Below are 23,246 nucleotides of genomic sequence, written 5' to 3' on the forward strand. Positions count from 1 at the left end.
CAAACAAGTAATTAACGGATTTAAAAGAGTGCGGGGAAGGAAGTTCATGTTTCTTCTAGTAATCCGTTATCATGGAATGCATCTGAATAACTTGTTTTATTAATTTCCATTGCACACACACACACACACACACACACACACACACACACACACTTCCCTAGAATGAAGTATACAAAACAGGGGAAAGATTGGTTGGAGAATGATGCCTACCCACTCTGCCTGTATGTATTTGTACCGATTATAGTGATATGTGTGAGGAAAGAGGTCGTTTTAACAGTTCTGAACTGACCATGTAATTCTCCCACCCCACCCCATGAATTCTCATTGCCTGTTTAGGTTGCGATCCTAAGGAAAGGCACCTGTAGCCTTTGCAGATAGAAGATCAGCCTTGCAGAAGTCAACGGGACTCCAAAGCTGCAATCCTGAACACACCAACTTTGAAGTAATTTCCATTGAGCAAAGTGTGGCTGGCTCTTGAGTAACCTGCACAGATTCAAGCTGCAATCCTAACCTTGCTCACTAGGAAGAAAGCTTTGCTGAACTGAGAGGGTTTGTAATTCTAACTAAACAGGTTTTATGATTTAGCCGTGCATTGTTATTTTTTCATTTAATTTCCTGCTCACTCACCCAAAAGGCTCATAGAGCAGCTTAGAAATGCCAATGAGAAGACATGCCCTCAGTTTTAAAACTGTTGATGGAAACTCATGAACTTTTCGCTGTTCAAAAGGCAAATGATGCAAAACAATATCGGTGTCTCTATTTTACACTTCCTTGTTATCAGATATCGTTTTTGCCTAGACAGAACTTATAGGAGTAAACAAGCCAGTGTGGAAAATACGCAGTTGATAATCCTTTTTTTTTTTTATGGTGAACAACTGCTTGACTTCCAGTTGCAGCTTTGATTTTTAATGGGTCTGCTGTGCCTTTTAAGAACAGCTTGATGCACACAAATTAGGCAGCAGAATCTGTTTCCACTACTTTTAATTTTATTTTAAGCATGCTATGAAAAGATTCGCCTCTACATTTCTGACCTTGAGAAAGGTCAAAAGTAGCTGCAATGCGCACATCCACAAGAAGGGGGGGGGGTTTGGTCAAAGGTCAGTTCTAGTTCATATGTTTCTCTGTACATTTTATTTATTTAAAAGGATGACAGGAACACCTGGGAGTATCTCATTTGTATGATGTGCATTTCAGCCTTCATTCTATAGCTTAGCAACACTGCTTAGCATCCCTTGTAATGCAGTTAATGGGTTAATTCTTCGTAAGTCAGCAGATACAACTCAATCACCCATAATGCACCTGCAGGCACCTCACAACTCTCTTTATGTGTGTTATTGGGCAGATTTGGCAAGTAACTTCATGTATACAAGGGCAACATACTGTGTGGGTTGTGGGAGGAGATTGCAGGAATTGTTGAAGGCTTTCTGTTGGGGTTGTGGATTCAAGTTCAGATTTTTCGAAGAGATCATCTGAGGAAGAAGTTGGGATATTGCCAGACTTCAGAACTTGAAACCTCTTATCTGTTGCAGAGCTTTGCAAGCCAATGAACTAAGGACTTGGCTGTGGACTAACAGAGCAAGGACGTTGAAGCAAAGAACCCTCTCTGGGCTCAGAAAGAGATGACTGCTTGTAACAACTGCTCCTGAGGGATTATGCTCCTTCTGAAGGAGCAGGCACATAGCTTGGGACTACTTCTGGAACCTTTGCTTAAGGTTCAGGTGGCCTCAGTGGCCACCAGCTTCATCTAGTGGTCCAGCTGCATCCCTATCTTGACAGATAGCCTAACTACTGTTTGTCTATGCACTGGTAACCTTGTGTGTATGTTGGTGATAACCTAGTAAAGACAACTCTGCTAAATCGCTGTTTTCTGTGACTGAGATTCCACAAGGTATACACCCAACATTCTTGATATGCAGCACTTAGCAAACAGCCCAGTCTGCTATTTGTTTGTTTGATCCAGCGCCGAAGGCCTTCTGGCGGTTCCCTCATTGCGAGAAATGAGGTGACAGGGAACCAGGCAGAGGGCCTTCTCGGTAGTGGCACCTGCCCTGTGGAACACCCTCCCATCAGATGTCAAGGAAATAAACAACTATCTGACACCTCCCATGCGCATTTGTGTACACACATACACAGGCTGGGATTCTCAATGGTGTCCCCTGGAGGCTTCACCTGGGACAAAAAAAAACCTGGCTAGATACAGCTCTGGCTTAACTTTATCAGAATGCAATAGTGCTTAGGCTCATTTCCTCTGACTAAAGCAGTCTCATTTCTCCCAAGCAACAGTTCCTTGCCACAAAGAGAGTTGGGCCTAATGAACTAGGTCCTGGACACCACTGATAGCCCCTTTCTTTTTTATTTCTGGGATCAATTAACAGTCAAGCCGAATGTGGCAAGTGTAAACATGCAACTGGTCCAATAGAAACATTTCCCCTCCCATCTCTGAGTTTCTATTTCACTCTCCTACTTAACCCTCTGGGGGCTGTGATTCAGACTTCCTACACTACCCTGCCATACATGCAATACTTCCTGGGTTAAAGAGGGGTTGGGTGTGGGGTTCTCCTTCAACTGAGAGAACCCTGGAGGTCCAGGAACCAGGTTTCTAAATTGCTGGCAGAGGTCAATTCAGTATGAAGTACAATGCTTGCGTGTAGGACAGCAGAAGCTGGCACAAGATGCCCAGCTAACGAAATGTAAGCTTGAAATCTGAAGTCACTGTCTTTCTCTTGGTTAATACAAACCAGTTCCCAAAGTATTAATAAATAATACCTGAGTGTTTTTTTCTGGGCAGGGCGAATAACCCTGTTCCAAAATCTTTAAAATATCAAGGAAGTTCAGCTAATATATTGATTGCCCTGAAATCTTGTTTCAGCCTTAGTGCAAAGGTATTCAAAGTGTTATAAAACTGGCTCGTATTGAGTATCCTGAAGAAGCACAGCTTCAAGGTGCGATGAATGGTCCATCCATGATTGTTTCTGTTTCTGGCTTTCCATGATTGTTTCTGGCTTTGCATGATTGTTTCTGTTCACTAACTTAAAAGCTATCTTTTCCTATAGGTACCAACTTGGTTCCACCGGTATCTCACTCTGATTGAGTGTTCTCTCCCTAACACTCAACTCCAGACACTCCACGGTTGGTGGGTATGTTTCCAGTTCAAACTTGTTAGCAAAAAGGCTTTTGGATTTCAGCAGCCACTTCAGATCACCAGTTCCATAGATACAAATGGCTCTGACATAACGACCTGCCAAGGAATAGGGGGAGAAAAAAATAATCACACACAAAAACTTTTCTTCTTTTTTTGTGGACAAGACAGGAAGGGCCTGGAATGCATGCCTGTGCCCAAGACCTTAAGTTGGTCAGACCACTCCTGTGTCCAGTTCTGGCTGCCACAATTTAGGGAGGATACTGACAGGCTGGAATGTGTGCAGAGGAGGGCAACCAAGATGATTAAGGGTGCGGAAACCAAGCCTTATGAGGAAAGGTTGAGGGAGTTGGGTATGTTTAGCCTGGAAAAGAGGAGACTGAAAGGAGATATGATAGCCATCTTCAGTATCTAAAGGGCTGTCACGTGAAAGATGGGGAAAGCTTGTTTTCTCATCGTCTGGAGGCTAGGACTCGAACCAATGACTTCAAGTTACAAGGAAGGAAATTCCAACTAAATACAGTGGTACCTCGGGTTACATACGCTTCAGGTTACAGACACTTCAGGTTACAGACTCCACTAACCCAGAAATAGTACCTTGGGTTATGAACTTAGCTTCAGGATGAGAACAGAAATCATGCTCCGGTGGCACAGCAGCAGCGGGAGGCCCCATTAGCTAAAGTGGTGCTTCAGGTTAAGAACAGTTTCAGGTTAAGAACAGACCTCTGGAATGAATTAAGTTTTAACCCGAGGTACCACTGTATCAGGAAGAACTTTCTGACAGTAAGAGTTGTTTGACAGTGAAACAGAATCCCAGGTGGTGGACTCTCCTTCCTTTAATGTTTTTAAGGAGAGGCTGGGTGGTCATCAGCCATGTATGATTTAGTTGAGATTCCTGCATTGTAGGGGGTTGAGATGACCTCGGGGTCCTTTCCAACTCTACAGTTCTATGATTCTGTGTGTGTAATTGTAATTCTATGATTGTATGATTCTATGTGTGTAAATATTTTATGTAATTTCCAGGCATTTTAACATATTACTAAAAAGGGGGGGGGCGCTAGTGGAGCATTCTCAGTGTATCAACAATGGAAACATTTAATGTGACCACATAGTAACGAGAGCTGTGTTGCAAGAGGGAAATCTCTGCTGTGTAGCAAAACCACATTCCCGTCTTTGTTTTCCTTTCAGATTCAAGGAGATGAGTGCTACATGGCTGGATGAGCAAAGTACACAGAGCTACAGAGAAATAAACAAAAGAGCAATAAAGAAAGGAAGCAGAAATAGGCGACTGCCCTGTCTGGAATCAAAGGGAGGCAGTTTGCTTAAGGTGTTACGTTCAGGAGGGGTGGAATGACCACACCCTGGATCCCTGTCCCCAAGCAGCCCCCTTCCCTCCACATTGGCTGGTGGCTCCATCTCTAGCGGCTGCGCAAAATGACAATGCACCACTACTGAGGGAAGGGAGTAGCAGGCAGTTCCCTTTCCAGGAAAATTCTGGCTGCTGCACCTCTAAGCCTGTTCAGTATCACTATGGCTGCAGTTCAAAACCATTGTTTTGTGTGCCTTCCCTTCTATTTTTTTTCTAGCTCCTCTTCTTTTCTTTTCTATTTTGTCAATAGTTTTCTGCTCATTACATCTTTGTTTTCCTCCTGTTTCTTGCTCCTGTTCTTTACTCCTTCCTTCCTTCCGCTCAATATGTCACCCTTTCTGCCTCCTACTCTTCCCTTTCCTCCACCTCTGTGCATCTGATTTTTCTTCTCCTTTTCTTTTTCTTCGCAGTCCCAACTCCCACGGATTTGTTCCCAGATATAGTCAACTGAGCAAGGGTGTGCTTGTGTACGTGAGACAGCCGAGCGGTCTTATGTAGGTCTACTAAAAACAAAGTCCCATTTTACCCTATCACCTTACTAACTGGATCTTTATCTTTCCAACTTTATGGATGTTAACAATGGTTTTGGAAAAAAATCAGTGGGGAGAATCAAGCTTCCCGCGGTTGACTGAAACAAAATGCCAAAACCATGTGCTCTTTACCGTGACATCCTCCATGTTTAGTTTCATCATTGCTCCACTTGACAGCTCTCAGGTCACCTTCCCATCTACCATCTGGCATGGAGCCAGGGACACCTGTTTGTTGAAGAGAGGACACAAGAGAAAGATAAGTCTTATTATTAAAATGAGGTGATTCACTCTTGAAGAAGTGAACACTGTTGTGCCACCCTGTTGGAGATCCTCATTCATCTCAGTTTCCTCAAAGGGAAAGGTTTCTATTTGGAAGCCTCTGGCTTTTGCCCCAGCCAGCTTGTGTTAAAAACAACACACATATCCTGATCACTAAAAGTTATTTCCAAAATCTCCAGCTGTACAAATAGTTCCTGCATCACAAAGGGAGGTATGGTTTTCCTGTCGACCTGTGAACCCTGCAGTAAAACAAAGTCGAATGTCCATGCACAAGAACGAGCCTGGAGGAAATACTATCTCCGGTCAGTCTGCATGTGCTGCTTATGATACGTCCTGCAAATGCCATGAGGAATGTTTGTGTTCTTGGACCCAATGCCAACTTTTGGAAGAAATGCTGAGTCAACAGAACTGGTTGCACTGCACACAGGCATGAATGGAGTACAGCAAAGGTGAAATTTGTGGCATCTACTTCATTTTTACTATGGCCCAAAGTCCACCAATCAGAGACGGTGCAAAATAGCAGCTGCAGAACAATGCAAAACGGTGCTTTTGGAGCATGGGAGCCTTACCTACTGTAGCCCAAATTCTCCAGGTGTATATATGTATTGAGTTACTACAGATTAAAGATTCTAAGCACAAACCTCTAAAACTACCCCACAGGGTTGCACTAAGATATGGTAAAAGGGAACCAATGAATATGAATATGTTATAGGTCAGGCTTCCTCAACTTCGGCCCTCCAGATGGTTTTGGCCTACAACTCCCATGATCCCTAGCTAGCAGGACCAGTGGTCAGGGATGATGGGAATTGTAGTCTCAAAACATCTGGAGGGCCAAGGTTGAGGAAGCCTGTTATAGGTGAACAACACAGAGGGAAAGATTCAGCAAATGAGTCTTGCTAAGAGAAACCCACACAAGGACTTCTAGTAACGCAGAGCTGCTTACCCCTGTCCTTGTGCCCCCAAAATTGGTTCAGTAGGTTGGTGGGAGAACCGCCCTAAAAAAAACAGTGCAAGGGGGAGACAAGAGATGGGGGACCCTTCCACATGGCAAACTGAAATGTTTGCACTGGTGGAACAATGGCCATAGCAGAGGCAGATTTTGATCTTTCAAATTTCAGCAGTGCCCTGTGTGGGCCCAAAATCCAGCACCCTCCACTTCTCATCTTCTGTTTTGCTCAATTCGCTATGTTATAGTTGCAATGTCCTGCAGCACCCCCTAGGCTTGACGCCCAGGGCAGGGGAACCAGTCACTCTGCCCTAAATGCACTGCTAGCCATATAATGATGTTGAATTCCTCCCAGAGAGTTTTGTTTTTTAACTTGCACATCTTACTTCCTGTTGTTAAGCAACTGGGAGTCAGAAAGCCGTGGCTATCTACTACAGATCACACAAACATCTACCAGCAGATTCTGATCTGCTTGTTTGTCCATCTCTGGGGTAGAGGGAAAGCACTAATGTAACAGTAGAAACGGCATGCATAAGATTATTTACAACGCAACAGCAGCATCAACGCACAACATTCTGCAACAAACCTGCAACAGCAAACTATGTTCAATAAATGTCACTTACTCTCAACTCCGTATTTCCACTTCCTTCCTATGGTAGAAGCAGATGGGCTTCTTTCCTGATTCTCAGTGTCAGCGGATCACAATAACAATTCCCAGCGTATTGCAAGGACACTGCTTAGCAGCCAAGCTTCCAAATACCATATATATATATATATATATAATATATATATATATATATATACTGAACTGATTCTTAGATGATATTCTGAATCACCCAATGAAACTGAATCTCATTAAAAATGGTAAGTAACTCCAAGGTTCTTGGGGGCAACAAATCCCTACAACAAACCTTAACTTGGTGGCATTCTGGTGCTTGTAGCATTAATCGCCACAGTCAATGGAAGAGCAATAGCCTACTGAGTTTGGAAGACTGGCATTGTGGGGCCAGTTTTCAAGCAAGAGGGATAAAAAAGAAGAATCCCAGGTTATTAGCTGGTCTATCAACCTGCATGCAAAGCTGCATGAAGGGCCCCTGAGCAGAGTGTCTCCAGCAAGTCACCCCACCGCACTGGGTTTAATGCTAGGCTGGGGAGCCTGTGGCCTCCCAGATGTCGCTAGGTTGCAACTCTCATCATCCCCAATCACTGGCCCTGCAGGGTGCTGCAGCTGATGGAAGTTTGGAGTCCAGCAACCAAGATCTGGAAGGCCACAGATTCCTCAAGTCTGCTTTGCTGATGGAAGGTTGCCTGGAAGCAGCCGTCACTTTGGCACTGCCTTGGCAAATGTGGGTGCAAAGAGTGGCAGAAGGAAAGGACAGAAATGTTCCTTCTGCGTACTTCCTTCAGTCAACTTAGCTTAGGATCAAAGCCTTGTTTTGGATGATTCCACATTGGCTGTGAGTCCTGGAAGACCTTGCCTCCCTGCCTTACTCCAGCTACAAATGCTAAGGCTGCTGAAGAGGCCACAGAGACCATCTTCTTGGCTATCTTACTATGATTTATCTTGGAACTGTTCAATTTAGTTGTGTGGTTTTTGATGTGTTTTATTTATTGTTTCTCTCAACTTTTGTAATTCTGGTTTCTTTTTCATGTTGTAAGCTGCCTTGAGCATGGTTTTAACTATGGAAATGCATCCAAAAAAAATGATGTGCGTATGTATGTATATTTATTGTTCATGAGGCTTTTTCTGGAGCTTGTGTATAGGAAACTGCTGGAGGCCAAGAAAAATATGGGAACCTTATCTTGGATCAAAGTCACTGCAGATAAAATAATAATAGCAGCAGTCCAATGGAATTTTGGGGGGTTTTCAGGTGAGCACTACTTGGGACATCCCACAAACTATAATCCTCAGGCCAGCTTCTTTGGAAATCTCATCATGGTGAAACCAATTTTATGCTATCTTAAACCTGTGTTGGATTCACTTCTGGCATCCAAACACTTTGTTCCCCACCCCTACCCCAAGGTTATGCCTAAGATCCTTGGTTCCTTTACTTTGGCTCATTTGCCCCCAGGAAATGGATGAAAGGACATGTAAATATCTGGACATTTCGTTGTTGTTCAGGTTTCACTCTTGAAGATTATGAAATAGCTGGGAGCAATGGAAAGGGCGAAACAGAAGCTCTCAAGAGGGCTGACCTGTCTTTCCAGCCAGTGTAGCTTTCACAAGATCCAAGGAGGTGGGTTATCTTTTCTTTTTTTGCCAGAGGGTATAATTTGAAAGATAGCTGAAACATTACTTTACCCCAGGTGACAAGTATGAGCACTTTGCACTGCTCCTAACAAAGGAGTGCCCTCAGGGGAGGTTTTAAGGTCAGGAAAAGTAGCTGGGGAAGAAAATGGCTGGGCTCTTAGAAAATGAATTACACACAAGCAGCAAGTATTGCGATACATCAAAGCTGTTGTGTGCTTTAGCCAGGGTGGTTGTGCTACTTTACCAGACTGCTCATCATGGGCATTCCTAGAAGGATTGGTTGGCTGATCATAGAATCATAGAGCTGCGGAGTTGGAAGGGACCACGTGGGTCATCTCGTCCAACCCCCTGCAATGCAGGATTTTTTTTGCCCAAGATAGGGCTCAAACCCACGACCCTGAGATTAGGAGTCTCATGTTCTGCAGACTGCCAGGGATGGGGACTGATGGTCCCCTGGATGCTCCTGGGCCCCCTACTCCCATCATCTTTGACCATTGGCTGCACTGAAGGGCTACAGCTTCCCCATCTCTGCTTTGTGCTGATGCTCAGCTTCTCTGCCTCTCCACAGTCCTGTTTCCAAAGGGATAGTGGTGTTGCTCCACTGCAGCAAAAAATGACAAATTTGTAATGGCACAAGCCTTTGTGTGTCAGAGTCCAGTTTGTCAAGTGTTGCTGGACTAAAGCTCCTATAGCCCTTGGTCATTGGCCATGCTAGCTGGGTCTCATGGGAGATGGAATTTAACAACGTCAGAAAAGCAACATGTTCCATGCCACAAACCCATGGAACAGCCTGATCTGTGAGGTCTCAGAACGTTCATAGCAGACCTTTTAGTCCAACCAACAGATTTATGGGATAATTCTGCACCTTTCGAAAGCTTCAGCACCCAGTACGGTAATCATGCAGTTCCACCATGAAGGCCATTGTTGATATTCTTCAGCAATGCACACTGTTAAATGGTGGAACTCACTCCCACAGGGGGCAATGAAGGCCACCAACTTGGTTGACTTAGAAAATCAGACAAATTCATGGAGGATAAGACTATCAGTGGCTACTAGCCATGATGATCACGTTGCACCTCCACTATCAGAAGCAGTATACCACTGAATATCAGTTGCTGGGGGCTGAGGGTAAGGAGGGTAAGTCTTGTGCTCAGGTTCTGCTTACGTGCTTCCCACAAGCATTTAGTTGACCACTACAAGAACAGAACCAGTTCGGCCATTGTTCTGATCCAGTAGAGGTTCTTATGTTCTTATGTTCCAAGACCATCAGCTGGCCAGAGCACCTACAGAAGTTTCTTGGCAAAATACAGTATTTCTTCTGCAGGAATCTCCTGTACTGGGTTATATCCAAGACATACACAGAGTAGACCCACTAAAATGAATGGATTTAAATCACATGCAATTAACTTAAGATTATTGATTTCATTAGGTCAGCTATGGGTGTGGGCGAGTCAGATATATCCCTTTGAGTTATCAGAAATGCATTAAGACACTGACATCTAATAACCTTCTTTATGTACTGGAGGTGGGTTCCCCTCTTTCAAGTTCTATTATATTTCTTTGGAAAATAGTTTGCGAATTCAAATTGCACACACACACACACACACACACACGTGAACAGAGTTTCTGCAATTTTATGTCTTTTGGGAAGCAACGTTAATAAGAGAAACCAGAGATCTGAAAGGAAGAAAAGGTAAGGGCACTGAGAATTCCCTCTGTGCCAAATGTTCCTGTGTCTAGGATGCATGGACAATAATAGCAACCACCCTGCTCCACAGGCCCAATTCACCTGCCTGGTCTTGTTAGAGGAGGCAACTAACTAGCTATTACCATACCTTCAGGGAGCTGGTATGGCCACTGTGTAGCACCCAACCAAAAGAGCAAAGGTGGCAGGCTGTCAGATGAAGAAAACATCTTTCTTAGAGGAAAAGCAAAAACTGGGAGGGGGGGAGTGGGCCACAATAAGATTCAATAAATAAGAAAAGGGGGGGAAATTGGGGGGTGGGAATGAGGGTCTGTAGAAAATGGTGGAATGGCCAACCACATTTGCATCTTCATGTAGCATCTCACAACCGACACATTTTATGTCTAAAGCTTACTCACTATATAACCTACAAGTGGGGAGGGGGGAGTGTATATATTACTGGGGTTTGGACTAGATGACCCTCATGATCCCTTCCAACTCTACAATTCTATGGATAGACTTCCGGGTTGGCGCCTCCAGGCAATGGCGGAGTTCCTCCGATTGGGAGGAATTTGCTCCTCGGAAATTAGGGTCTGACCGCCACGGCGAAGGCGGAGACCCACTGAAATCACAGGCGGGAGAAGCCTGTGAACTTGGGATTCGGCTGGCACCCTTTGCGCCTCCCCTACTCGCGGGGAAACCCTGATTTGGGGATCCGGAGCGAAGTGGGGTGAGTGGCGCGGTGCTTCGAATTGACTGCTTCTTTCACGGAGTGAAGCCGCATCGCTGTTGCTGGAGAGCGCTGACTTTTTCCTGTGGACAATTGGATTTTAAACAACTACCCATGAGTAGAACGGAAAATTAGATCCTTAAATTCATTAATTTGGCATCGAAACAGGAAGGTTCTAAACAGGAAGTTCGCCTTCCTTTTTTGTAAACAGATCGAAGCAAAGAAGTTGCAAGTTAAAGCCTTGGAAAGTTTATTTTTGTAAAGGATTAAATCTCCATCGGTTAAACCCCCCTTGGAAGCAGGAGAAGAGGGGGGGAATTTTGGACCTAGTGAGTCTGCAGGAGAGAGTGAAAAACCAAATTACCACTGCTCCAAACCTGGAAACGGGCTGCCAGAAAGAGTGACGTTTTTGGACAGCTAGCAATAAGAGAAATATATTGTTTCCATTGTACTCATCTGCATTTAAAAAGTAGGAAAACAAACTATCTTTATAGTTTAAACTGTGTTTGAAAGGATTGATACAAGTGGAGACTGTTTCCCTCTAGAGGGAGCTTTTGAAACAGTTACAAGAGTGGAGCTGGGGTTTTTCCAGTTGCAAGATAAGAACTGTGTGAAATAGAGATCGACCTTGGACTTTAAGAATGTTGACAGAAGGAGCCTTAGTGACTGTATTATGTAAGATAAGCTATTCGTTGGAACAGCTCCACAAGAAGACGGACACTATGAATACCAAACTTGAGAACTTGGGACAAAAAGTGACTAATTTGGAACAAAAAGTGACCATTAATACAGAAATTGTTCAGGATTTGACACAGGAACCTACCTTGACAGGACAAACTGGGGAGAAGATGAAGGAGAATGTTGGTGTTGTTAAACCTAAAATAATACAAGTGGAAGCCCCAGTTTTACAGAGGCAAACTGAGGACTATAAGTGGAGGCCATTTATGAATGACTATAGAAAAAGTCAGAATTTGAAGATTGGAGCCCTGTTTGGATTGAAGAAGGAAGGTTGGATAAACTCTTTCATGCAGAGATTTACTGACCTTTGGGTCCTGAATCTGGGTCAGGAGGTGATTGGAGTTGTGGGAGCCTTTGGATCTGGGGGAGCCTTGAAACATGATTTGAGATATTGTATGGACACTGGTTTTAGCTGTGGAGAGTTGGTTGTTCTGCCGAGAGGGAATGGGGGCATGGTTGGGTTGGCCCCCCCCCCAAGACCTGCGCTTCAGCACCCTCAGCATCAAAGAATATGAAGAAAAACTGCAGAAGGGACTTGGAAAAGATTTAAGAGCCTCGGACAGAAGATCTCCAGGTTGATGAACTATATGGAATGGACGGAAATGACGGGCAGAATCCGAGACCAGGGAGAAGAGATGGTGCTAGAAGATTGGGAAAGTTTAAAGTTTATATATAGAAATATTGTAAATTTAATGAGTGTTATAAAATTGTTGGAATGAAATTTTATGGCTTTAGCAGAAATGTTATAAGGAGTTAGGTATAAATAAGTATTTCAGTATTAATGGAAAATAAGGTACAAAATATGTTAAGATATTCATAATGATAAAAATAGAGAAAGATGGAAAGGAATTGCTGAAACAAGTAATAGAAGTGGAATACAAAAAGGGAGGTGAGAGGAGGTCGATGAAATAAGGGAATGAAAGATAAGAGTAATGAAATGGTATGATATATGTTTTTAAATTGTTGTTCTTTTGCTTTGTTTAGTTTAGTCTGTTAAGGTTGTGTTTTGTATTGTTTATTGTATTGTATTGTATTGTATTTTCTTTCTCTTTTTTTCCTTCTCTGCTCTATTTTGTCTTTTTCTTTCGCCTATTTTCTTCTTTCTTCTTTTCTTGTAAGTTTTAAAAGCAATAAAGATTATTTAAAAAAAAAAACCCTCTACAATTCTATGATTCTATAAGTCAAAGGAAAGTGTGATTTACTATCTGGTTCAGTACCCAAAGATAAACTCTACTGAGAATGTAGCATGAAGCCAGCATAGAGGCATGGCAGGCACTGCAAATGAAGCTAGGAAGCCTCTGAGTGGAGTTTCCCTTTGAAGCAAGATTTGGGAGAGTGCCTCACATTCTGTGGGACACCCCAAATCACTGCAGCTACTGCAATGAAATGCATCACAAACCAGAGGACCATAATGAATATATACTGCACATGTTCTTCTGACCGCAGGGGGTAACCAAGGGAGACAACATTGAAAATATTCTGACGTTGTTAAAATATGTTAAGCCTAACACAATATCAGGCTTATTTGTTTATCTTTTCCATAATCAACATGCTTGGAGTCCAAGTTTGCATGCCTGCTCTGAGCCCTAGGTCCTGCCATCAAGCACATATACCATTATATCATTTCTCGATTTCATCTCTTAACGCAATGTTTCATAGAGCTTTGTCAGTTGCTAGGAACATCACAGCCAATTCATTTGCTACAAACTTGTCATGGAATTAAGGTTTTCAATTGCCAAAAGGAACAGATTCACTTTTTCAATGGTAAAATCACATGAACCACATATTTTAACTTGGTTTTGTGTGATAAAGTGATTCCTTTTGTCTGCCCTGTATCTTCCAACTCTTAGCTTCATTTGATGCAACCCAAGTTATTGCGTTATGAAAGATGGAGAAAATAAGTTTATCTGCTTTCTCCACATTCCACATAATTTTACACATCTCTATCATGCCACCCTCTGCTTACTCATGGTTTTCTCCTCCTAAGCTTAACCTTTCCTCTGAAGGAGATGCACCAGGGAAGCCCAAAAATGGAAAATGTGGAGGCAACAGTTCATCGTCATTGTAAGTTACCCAGCAACTGGTTTTCAGAAGCATGAAGGCTCTAACATTTAGGTGGCAATACCGAACTCAATGAAGCTTACTTCTAAATAGATAGGCATATTGCTGCACTGTTAGTTTTCATGTTAACAGCCACTGGCAGGCATTCCAGACATACCTGTGGTGCTGTTAATCACAGCCAGCTCAGATCCCATAAGTTCATATGGAAAGCTGTGTGTTGTTGCCCCAGATATGCATCATTTTACACCTACTTACATTCACTTTCATTTCCCCTTTTCTCACCTGCAGGCTTAGATTTGGTGAGATTCTTTTGGAGCACTTTTACCTCCTTGAGTTTCATCCTGGCTACCTCACTGCTTACCCTCAATTCCAGATCATGCACAAATAAATTACATTAAATAGCCCCAGGACAAGATTATTGGGAAACTTCACTACTTCCTTCTTTCTGATACATCTGTCCATCTATAAGAAAGAGGCATTGTCCTCTCATCCTGCTTCTGCCACGCTGGGCAGGACTTTGAACTAAGTTCCACTAAAGTCTGCTGGGTATATGCTGTTATTATTACAGAGCTCAATAATATTGTGTCGTGTGTAATCAGCCCTTAACAGTGGAGCCTGTATCCAGGCAATTATTCCCTGCGCCACTGGGAACAATGTGATTTATTGTTGAACTGGAAAAGGTGGGAAATGTGTCCTTGAAAAATAAAAGCAAGGTGGAAAGCTGTACAGGGTTTTGCTCTGTGGTTTGGACAGCTCACAGTTGGAGTTCTGAGAGATGCAGTGAATTATTTCCCACGCTAAAGAGGCTCCATCTGGAAATGCTCTTAGCAAGCAAGTCCTGTCTACAGGACAAAAGAGAACACGCGCCCCTTGGGAGACCAGAAAGCACCCAAATCAGAAACTGCCAGATGCCATTAACGTACCTGGTATCCTGTTGAGTGTCACCCAGTAATGTTCATCCGGACTGTAGGTGTCCTTGGACCATTCCAGCAAATCGAGGGCCCGTTTGTCCTGGAAAAGGAACTCCACAAACGGCCTGGTGAGGGCAATGTAGGCAGAGCCAAAGTAAATTGTCAGATTGTGGGGCGCAGGTGATTTGAGGGTACCAGTCCTTTTCATGTAAGAGAACTCTCTGTCTATGTGCTCCTTGTAAACGTACTTGGTCCTTACGGTGATCGGCTCAGGAGGGAGGATGCCGGGGGTGATGTTCTTCCCTTTGAAGCTTTTCAGGTGGCGGACGACTTCCCTGTTGGTTTTCAACGGGAAGTCTTGGCCGCACATGTTGAGCACATACTTCCAGCGGACCTCGGAGCGCAGCAAGTCCTTCATGCAGTTCAGGTCGGCCTGGAGACGCGAGATCCCCGCGTAAATGACCGGCTCGGCTTTGGACACGAGGAAGGCGTTGGGGAAGCAGCCCACCAGCCTCTCCACGCTCTGCTTGTAGTCGCCCGACACCTTCTCGTCCACGTGGACGCAGTACAAGTTCTGGGGCGCGTAAAGCGCGCGGAAGACTCTTTCGAACGTGGCGAACTCTTTGTGGAGGGTGATGACGTAGGCGAGCGGGAAGGCGACCTCTTCCTCCGAGAGGGCTCGCGTGACGTAGTGACTGCCCTCCACGTACTCGGCGCAGTCGGGCGACTGCCCGAAGGGCGTGCGCAGGTGGTTGCCCCACACGAACGCCTTCTCCTCAGCGGCCAGGGCGCCGCAAGCCCCGCGGAGGAAGTCGCCTTCTCTCCGAGGCTGGGGCTGCTGCCGGGGCTGTTGACCCCGCGGCCGCCGGGCCTCCTCCTTGGGACCCGGAGGGCCGGGCTGGCCGCGGAGGAAAACCAGCAACGCCGTCAGGCTGCTGAGGGCGAGGGCTACCAGAAGGTAGGAGAGCCTGCGAGGCAGCATTGTGGCGCGCGACGCCCAAGCCGCCAGGCGCAGCGCGCCTTTCCCCCCGCCGACCGCCTCAGGAAGGAGCTCCCGCCGGCTGCAGCCCTGCTGCGCGCGAGGCATGCGGCTCCTCAGCTGGGCGCCGCCGCGCTGCATGGGGCTTCTTCCCACATGCCCACGGCTAGCGAGGTCGCCAAGGCAGGGCTTTTGTGTTCGCTGTGCCTGTTGCTAAGCAAGACGCCGGGCTGCCTCTTCCTAGCGGCCGCAATGGAAGCAGGCTGAGCGTTCCCTCAAGAGCGCAGAGGCGCGAGAGCTTCTCCTTTGCCGCCTCTTCTTTGCGCGCGCTCCTCGCCGGACTCCTCGCCGGCTCTTCTTTGGTAGCCCTTTGGTTCAGCGGCTCAGCCCCGCCTTCGGGGAACGGGCTTCTTCTTTGCTCCCGGCCGTGTGATTGGCTGCTGGCGCAGCGGCTTCCCCGCCCACCTGTCGGTTTTGGGCCCGAATCCTCCGGGCGCGCGTGGAGCAGGTTTGGGGCGCCCGACCCGCTTAGCATGTGAAAGGGAAACCCTCAGGGTGAAGGAGGGAGAAGAAGGCCTGCAAGCCAAGGCGAACATATTGGGAAACAAGAGCTGAACAGCAACCCAGGGTCTTCTTTCCATTGAGCAAGCCACGTTTACACGAATAATTTTTTTCATTTCCCCCTCTTTTTTATTATAAATTTTATTGACTACAAGAAAGAATATCAAATAAGAAAAGAAATACGAAACAAATTTCATACACATACACATACACATAAACATAGTTATTTATACATCTATAAAGCAATATTCAGAAAGAAAGAGGGGTAGGGAAAAAAGAATAAACGAAGAAAGAAAAAAGGAATAAAAGAAGAAAGAAAAATTAAAGATGGAAATTTAGAAAATAGAAAAGTGTTCACCATAAACAGCAGTTTCAGATCTATACTTGCATATGGCTATATATTTCCATCTTGCAAGATATCAGCCTTAATTAAAATGTTTTAAAAGACTTCCACCGTTTACGCCACACGTCTTTTATACTTCAGTCACCATAACCTCTGTTCTTCATATCCACGTTTACACAAATATAAACAAATACCTCAAAGAGGCTTGTGGCACCTTGAAGACTAACAGATGACAGTCATGGACCAGTCGTGAGATGCATCAGGTGCTTTCTCTTCAGTTGGTAGGCCTATGTACCATGGAAGGCATCAAATTTTGCCATATGGCATTGGACATCCCTCCGTCTTCTGCAGAAATGCACTGAGACTGGCTACTTCTCTGCAAGTTGTTGAATGGGTACTTGTATATGAAGTGTCAAGGGCTTTGTCACCCTGAGCAACAAGGGTGGTTCTGGTATAACAGAATGGGAGGGGAGTTAAGATCTCCCCAGAGGCTAAGACAGCTTGTCCCCACGCCCCTATCAAACTCAGCTCACATGCACACACACAGACACAAGCAGCATGAGTCAAGAGTTTAGGGACATGAGGGACCAGTGGCGTAGCAGTGGCTGCTGGCACCCCGGGCAGGGCAAGTGTGGTGCCCCCCGGTAGACTAGGCAGCCCAGTGGTGCTGCCACCACCTCTCCTCCTATCCTGCTCCCAGGTCAAGCCTGATGGACTCTCCTTCATTGGAGTTTTTAAAGCAGAGCCTAGATGGTCCCCTATTATGCATTTCTTGTATCAGCAGGATATTGGAGTAATGGGTTCCCCATCATAGCCCACTGTATTTTGGAAGAAATGTCAATATCTATTAATAACCTATTGAAAAGATAAATTAAATAAGATAGCTTAGTGATAAAAAGGACATATCTTCACTTTGACTTGTGCCTCAAATGCATAATCAAAATTCTAAAGTGATTTTTTTTAGTGTTGTCCTTCTAGTACACACTAGTATAAAACACAGGTCTTAAGGCTGAAATCTTACAGATATGAATAGCCAGCATAGGAAATTAACACCCCATGTACAGGCTTTGAGGATTGTGAAAGACTAGAGCTATTTTTTAATGGATTTACTGTTAACATGAGCTATACATACTTCCTGGTTAGGACAATACCTAGTTATCCAAAGTCCAAATTTACCTAAGGTGGGGAAGAAAACTAATAAAACCGGTGTGTGACATGTTGTACTCAGCTTGCAAAATGATTTTTCTTAAATACAGGTGTCTTTTTATTTATATGTTACTATTTGAACGTTAGTATATAATGTATATAATAAAATGTAGGGAAACATGAACAGAGGAAAATTTCCAGTGTTAACAATGACTCCTTCTAGGTCAGAGGTATCTAATGTGGTGCCCATCAGATGTTGCAGCAATACAACTTGCATCTTCCCTGATCATTGACCGTATTGACTGGGGTTGATGGAACTTTGTGGCAAAAGAAATCCAAACTTCACATTTATGCCTATGGGGCTTGAACAGGCATTGACCAGCTAAGAAAGAGATGGACAGCTGAATTAAAGTATGGAGTAACTTTGGGGGGGGGGGTTGTATTCTGTGTGTTAGGAATGAAGAGGAAATTATTTGAAAATAAAACTGTTGGTACAAATCTGGGGTGTGGCTACACCTGGAATGATGTGTTCAGTTCTGGTTGCCAGACCTCAAAAATAATGTTGTGAGCTGGGGGTGGGGTGTGTGGTTAGTCTAGTCTGCATGGTGCCTGAGGCCTTTCTAGTTCCTGGGGTAAAATCCAGCGAGGGTTAAATCTAATAGAGGGTTCCATTGTTGAACTAGCCAGGTAAGCTTCTTAGTGAGATAATGGCTTAAATAGTGTTTTTAGCATAACAGAGGAAGTGGCTCTGTGCCAGAGGGCAGGTGGGTGGGGGGTCCCTCCATCACCTGGCTGGTAGTGAGAAAGACAAAAGTCACAGGTAGGGGTGTGTGAGTGAGTGAGAGATGGGTTATAAACAGGCAAAAGTGAGAGAATGAGAGCCATGCTTGATTTCTGCTTGAATCCAAGGCTGTGACTATGGGAGAAGCAAGACCTCTTGGGGTGTTAACGCTGTGGGTCCCCCCAAATTAGCCCCAGGTTGTATATATGTGTAAATAATCCTTATATAATTAAGACGCCATGGCATCTGCTGTCCTTCCAAGGAAACTGAACCCTGGGTGAGCACTTGGAAACCCTGGAATATCTCATTTGCCCAGGACTGAGCTAGACTGGTAAAGAAAAAGCGATTCATATGCTTTGTATGTGCAGTATAACATTGTGCCCACAGATGGCAACGTGGAATCCCACTTTTCCTCTACCTGTTTTCCCTGTTTAAGTAACTACTAGCTTGGTTCAGGTTTCCTCTTCCTGCTTTTCATGAACCTGACAGGTCAGTCTTGGTGTTTTTTTCAACATCTTTTGGGGAAGCAAACTAGTTTCTGAGTGTGCTGCAGACTTAATTCTTATTGATTGTACACCTTTGTGTTAAAAGGTAGAATTTGGCTGTGCCCTGAGGAGAGGTTTTTGCTTATTAATTTCCATGTTTGCACAACCTTTTGAATGGTGGAGGAACAAGCTGGCCAAGCACTAGAAGCTAGTGGCAATTTCAAAATTTTGCAACAATTGAAAAATTGTGTAAATAGGAGGAGAGGGGAAGGAGGGGGAGGGAGGGAGAGAGAGAACACACACACACACACACACACACACACACACACACACACACACACTGGTGTGAGAGTAAGTAGCAGCACCAGAAAAAAAATTTTTTGCAGGAGGAGCAGGTTATATTTCTCGGTGGGTACGAAAGAAAAGTAACAGTAGATGTTAATGACAGGAGTTCAGAAATGGGGAGGCGAGTGAGGAAGTGAGCTCCTTTGGCAGCGGTGGCAGTGGGGGTGGGGGAATGGGACAATTGCCCCACCTGCCCCCTCTAGTCCCATCTATGGTTGAGGGTTTATAAAATCCCTGCTATCTCAAATCACAACAGCATTCTCACACACCATCCGGAGGGAGTTTCCATTGGTTCTGCACTAAAAAAAAAAATTAAAATTGTTCTGGTATGCATATACAGTGGTACCTCGGGTTAAGTACTTAATTCGTTCCGGAGGTCCGTTCTTAACCTGAAACTGTTCTTAACCTGAAGCACCACTTTAGCTAATGGGGCCTCCTGCTGCTGCTGTGCCGCCGGAGCACGATTTCTGTTCTCATCCTGAAGCAACGTTCTTAACCCGAGGTACTATTTCTAGGTTAGTGGAGTCTGTAACCTGAAGCGTCTGTAACCTGAGGTACCACTGTATTGATAAAAGTGCCACAGGTGCCGGCACAAACTGGCTGCCGTGGGCAGCAAAGGAAGAAGTGCTAGTATGCTGCAGTGGACTCTTTGTCTCTCTCACACACAAAAACCCTGGTTTGGCATCACAGAATGGAACCATGCATGTAGAGTACAGTGGTACCTCGGGTTAAGTACTTAATTTGTTCCGGAGGTCCGTTCTTAACCTGAAACTGTTCTTAACCTGAAGCACCACTTTAGCTAATGGGGCCTCCCGCTGCCACTGCGCTGCTGCTGCACGGTTTCTGTTCTTATCCTGAAGCAAAGTTTTTAACCTGAGGTAATATTTCTGGGTTAACGGAGTCTGTAACCTGAAGCGTCTGTAACCTGAAGCGTATGTAACCCGAGGTACCACTGTAGTTGAGTAGATTCATGCAAAGAAAAACCCACCATGCACTGGCGGAGGAAGAGGAGTGCGGGGGGAGCACACTGCCCCTGGCAGCGCTGGGCGCCACTCCCCGAAGGCGCATGCCAGGGCCCTGTGGGCGGTGCTCCACGCCTCCAGGACACCTGTCACACCCCTGTGGCGGTGCAGCACACCCCTGGGACGCATGCCAGCCCCACCCCCGCCTGCTCTCCACCACCCCACCCCCCGGTGCTGGAGCATAAAGCTCTGCCACTGCCGCCATTTTGAAACAAGGATATGCAACCCTCCATGCCCTTTCTATCCAGCCTTGAAATGCTCTCCCTGGGGCACACATGTCTGCTGCCCAAGTCACACTGCTCCCCAGTCCTCTTTGCCTAGTTTGAATTGTGATGGTGCCTCTTGCTAGCTTTTAGAGGTGTGTACATGTGTAGGAACCTCTGACTTTTATGTGGCTGGAATTTATTGTACAAAGGTAAGAGTCACACCTGTTGCTCTGCCCACTTTTTGCTACTGGCTCCATGCAGTTTTCTCTCTGGCTCTGCCCACCCCTGGCATTCCCTCCAAGCCCACCCCATGTTGCCTGTGAGAGAATGTCACCCTAGAGCTGAAGAAGCAAAGCCTTATATTTGGGAAGGGGGAAACCAGGTAGCAGATGGCAAAGGTCTCCCACAATGTAAGAATTTATTTATATGTATATATCCTGGTTTTTAGCTCTAAAAACAACAGCAACAACAGCCACAAATCGAAGCAGTGCTCAAGGCAGCTCACAATATTCTTATTGGCAGCTCAGAAAGAAAAGAAAAATTCATAAGATGCAATATTAAATTATTATAGCAGCAATCACAATATACCAATATCCACGTGACCAGTATAATAAAAACTGAGATTTAAAAAACCTGAGAGAATTTAAAAAACCTGAAACATAAAAAGGGCCATAATGATGCTCCATACAAACCTCTCTGGGGAGATTATTGCTCAGCAAGGATGCCACTGGTGAAAACAAAATGCACAATATTTCAGCATAAACACAACTGCAGTCCTGCACACTCCAGGGAGTATACATATGTCCCATTGAATACAATGGGGCTCACTTTCCTCCCTAAGAAAGCATCCTTGGCATCCCCTCAACAACTTCAGAACTTAATGTAGTGGAATGGGGACCAGTGACACTTCTTTTGGAGAAAGCTTTAAGGTGATATAAGGTGATATAAATATTTGCTGATATGGCACTACTTTTGCTGATATGGCATTACTTTAAAGTTCATTGCTTTAAATGCTATTAAAATTTGTGTTAATATTTGGCATATCTACATTGCAAATTTAAACTGGTCTGAAAGTGAATTAGTGAATCACCTCTTGGACTTGCTGATCGGAAGGTTGGCGGTTCGAATCCCCGCGACGGGGTGAGCTCCCGTTTCTCAGTCCCAGCTCCTGCCAACATAGCAGTTCGAAAGCACGTCAAAGTGCAAGTAGATAAATAGGTACCGCTCTGGCGGGAAGGTAAATGGCGTTTCCGTGCGCTGCTGTGGTTTTGGTGTTCCGTGGTGCCAGAATTGGCTTAGTTATGCTGGCCACATGACCTGGAAAAACTGTCTGTGGACAAACACTGGCTCCCTCGGCCTATAAAGTGAGATGAGCCTCACAACCCCAGAGTTTTCTGTGACTGGACTTAACTGTCAGGGGTCCTTTACTTTTTTTTTTACACTGCAAATTTAAACTGGTCTGAAAGTGAATTAGTGGGTTCTGATAATGACTTATATTGCTTGATAAGTGTGTTTATAAACCATGAACTTGTTCAAAGAACTATCACGGTGGTATGCACTAAAAGTATTAAAATGTCACAAAATTATAAAATAAAATGCGGAACAAATTACTAACACTGAAGCAAATTCATTCTCGAAAAACACCTAGTGAAACAGAAGCATTTCCAGGAGGGGATGAAATATCAAAGTTGTTGATTCTGTGTCCCACCCCCCAAAAAACCCCTCATTTCCATACAATTGCAATTCACAGTTTCAAGCCTAGAATCACAATTACTGCAGAGAACTGAAGTTATTGTAAATCTGTGGCATGGGCACAGCCTTATTACAGTGCAATTTTTAAGGCAGAGAATTATGGTATCTTGCATCTCCTATCCGAAATTACCCTTTTGGCTACCCAACTCTTGTACTGAATCCGGAAGTTGACCTTTGTGTAAAATAAAATGACTCTGGCAGCAATATTGTTTGTCTGGCAAGCCCGTAAGTCTGTGACAAGTCAACCTTTCAGTCATCGTTTTATTTCAAAGCCAAATATATAACCAAGATTGATTTGATTTGTCCAAACATTCTTAACATTCACACCCACATGATTCATCAATTTATTCATTCAGCCTTCATTGGCATAATTTAGACAATAAAATCATAAATGAGAAAGAAAGAAAAAGAACTCTATAAAACAAATTATTCTTAAAGGAGGTGGCAATAACTTAAAGGAGGGTTGATTGTGTTGCTCTGCATTATGTTTAACTTAAATATTAAACTTCTTAAATCTAACCCAAAAGCTGAATAAATAATAGTTAATCCTAATGCTAAGGATAAGGAAGGCATGAGTAACTACTACCTTCCCTAATGCTCAGTTTGAGGTCATGTTCTGCCTCTTGGCTGCTAGTCATTTAAAATACTGTGCTGTCAAATACGAGGAAATGTTGGCACAGAGAGAACACACTTAGTGTGATTTTGACCTTTTTGACTATTTATTTATTTCTTATTCACAGGCATAGAAATATTGCCTTCCTAGTTTATCTTATACAGCAGCCATTTTTTAAAAAACATTTATGAAATATAATATTAATTGAGTTCAGGAAGGAGGAGGTTGCTATAAATAAGCTGTTGTGACTTCTGACTGTGTACGTGTCTGTACACCACTGAATAAACTGGTTGCCCAAGCCCACACATTAATTTGGTTGAACTTTCTCACCCTTCCAATCGGCAAGCCCTAGGCTCTGTGGTTTAGACCACAGTG

At 44.4% G+C, this 23,246-nt stretch overlaps 1 protein-coding gene and 1 long non-coding RNA gene across 3 annotated transcripts in view; one reads left to right on the plus strand and one right to left on the minus strand.

Annotated features, from left to right (window-relative positions):
* The first annotated feature begins 142 nt into the window (after positions 1-142).
* Positions 143-2,542, plus strand: LOC308482187. Its single transcript, XR_013989128.1, has 2 exons — positions 143-221; positions 337-2,542. It is a non-coding gene; the product is annotated as an uncharacterized lncRNA (long non-coding RNA).
* The window catches only part of GCNT2 (glucosaminyl (N-acetyl) transferase 2 (I blood group)), a 29,560-nt gene continuing 7,430 nt past the window's right edge, over positions 1,117-23,246 (minus strand). The window contains exons 1-3 of one of the 2 annotated variants that reach the window (XM_081014890.1): positions 14,651-16,377; positions 5,171-5,263; positions 1,117-3,238 (exon numbers count right to left, since the gene is read on the minus strand). In XM_081014890.1, the coding sequence (XP_080871016.1) occupies positions 3,048-3,238; positions 5,171-5,263; positions 14,651-15,758 (1,392 nt within the window). In that variant the 5' untranslated portion in view covers positions 15,759-16,377 and the 3' untranslated portion in view covers positions 1,117-3,047. Of the gene's footprint in view, positions 3,239-5,170; positions 5,264-14,650; positions 16,378-23,246 lie in introns of those variants that run through there. The other variant, XM_081014891.1, reaches the window with a different exon arrangement.

The sequence above is a fragment of the Podarcis pityusensis genome (assembly GCF_964106645.2).
Source record: "Podarcis pityusensis genome assembly, chromosome: 7".
Taxonomy (NCBI): domain Eukaryota; kingdom Metazoa; phylum Chordata; class Lepidosauria; order Squamata; family Lacertidae; genus Podarcis; species Podarcis pityusensis.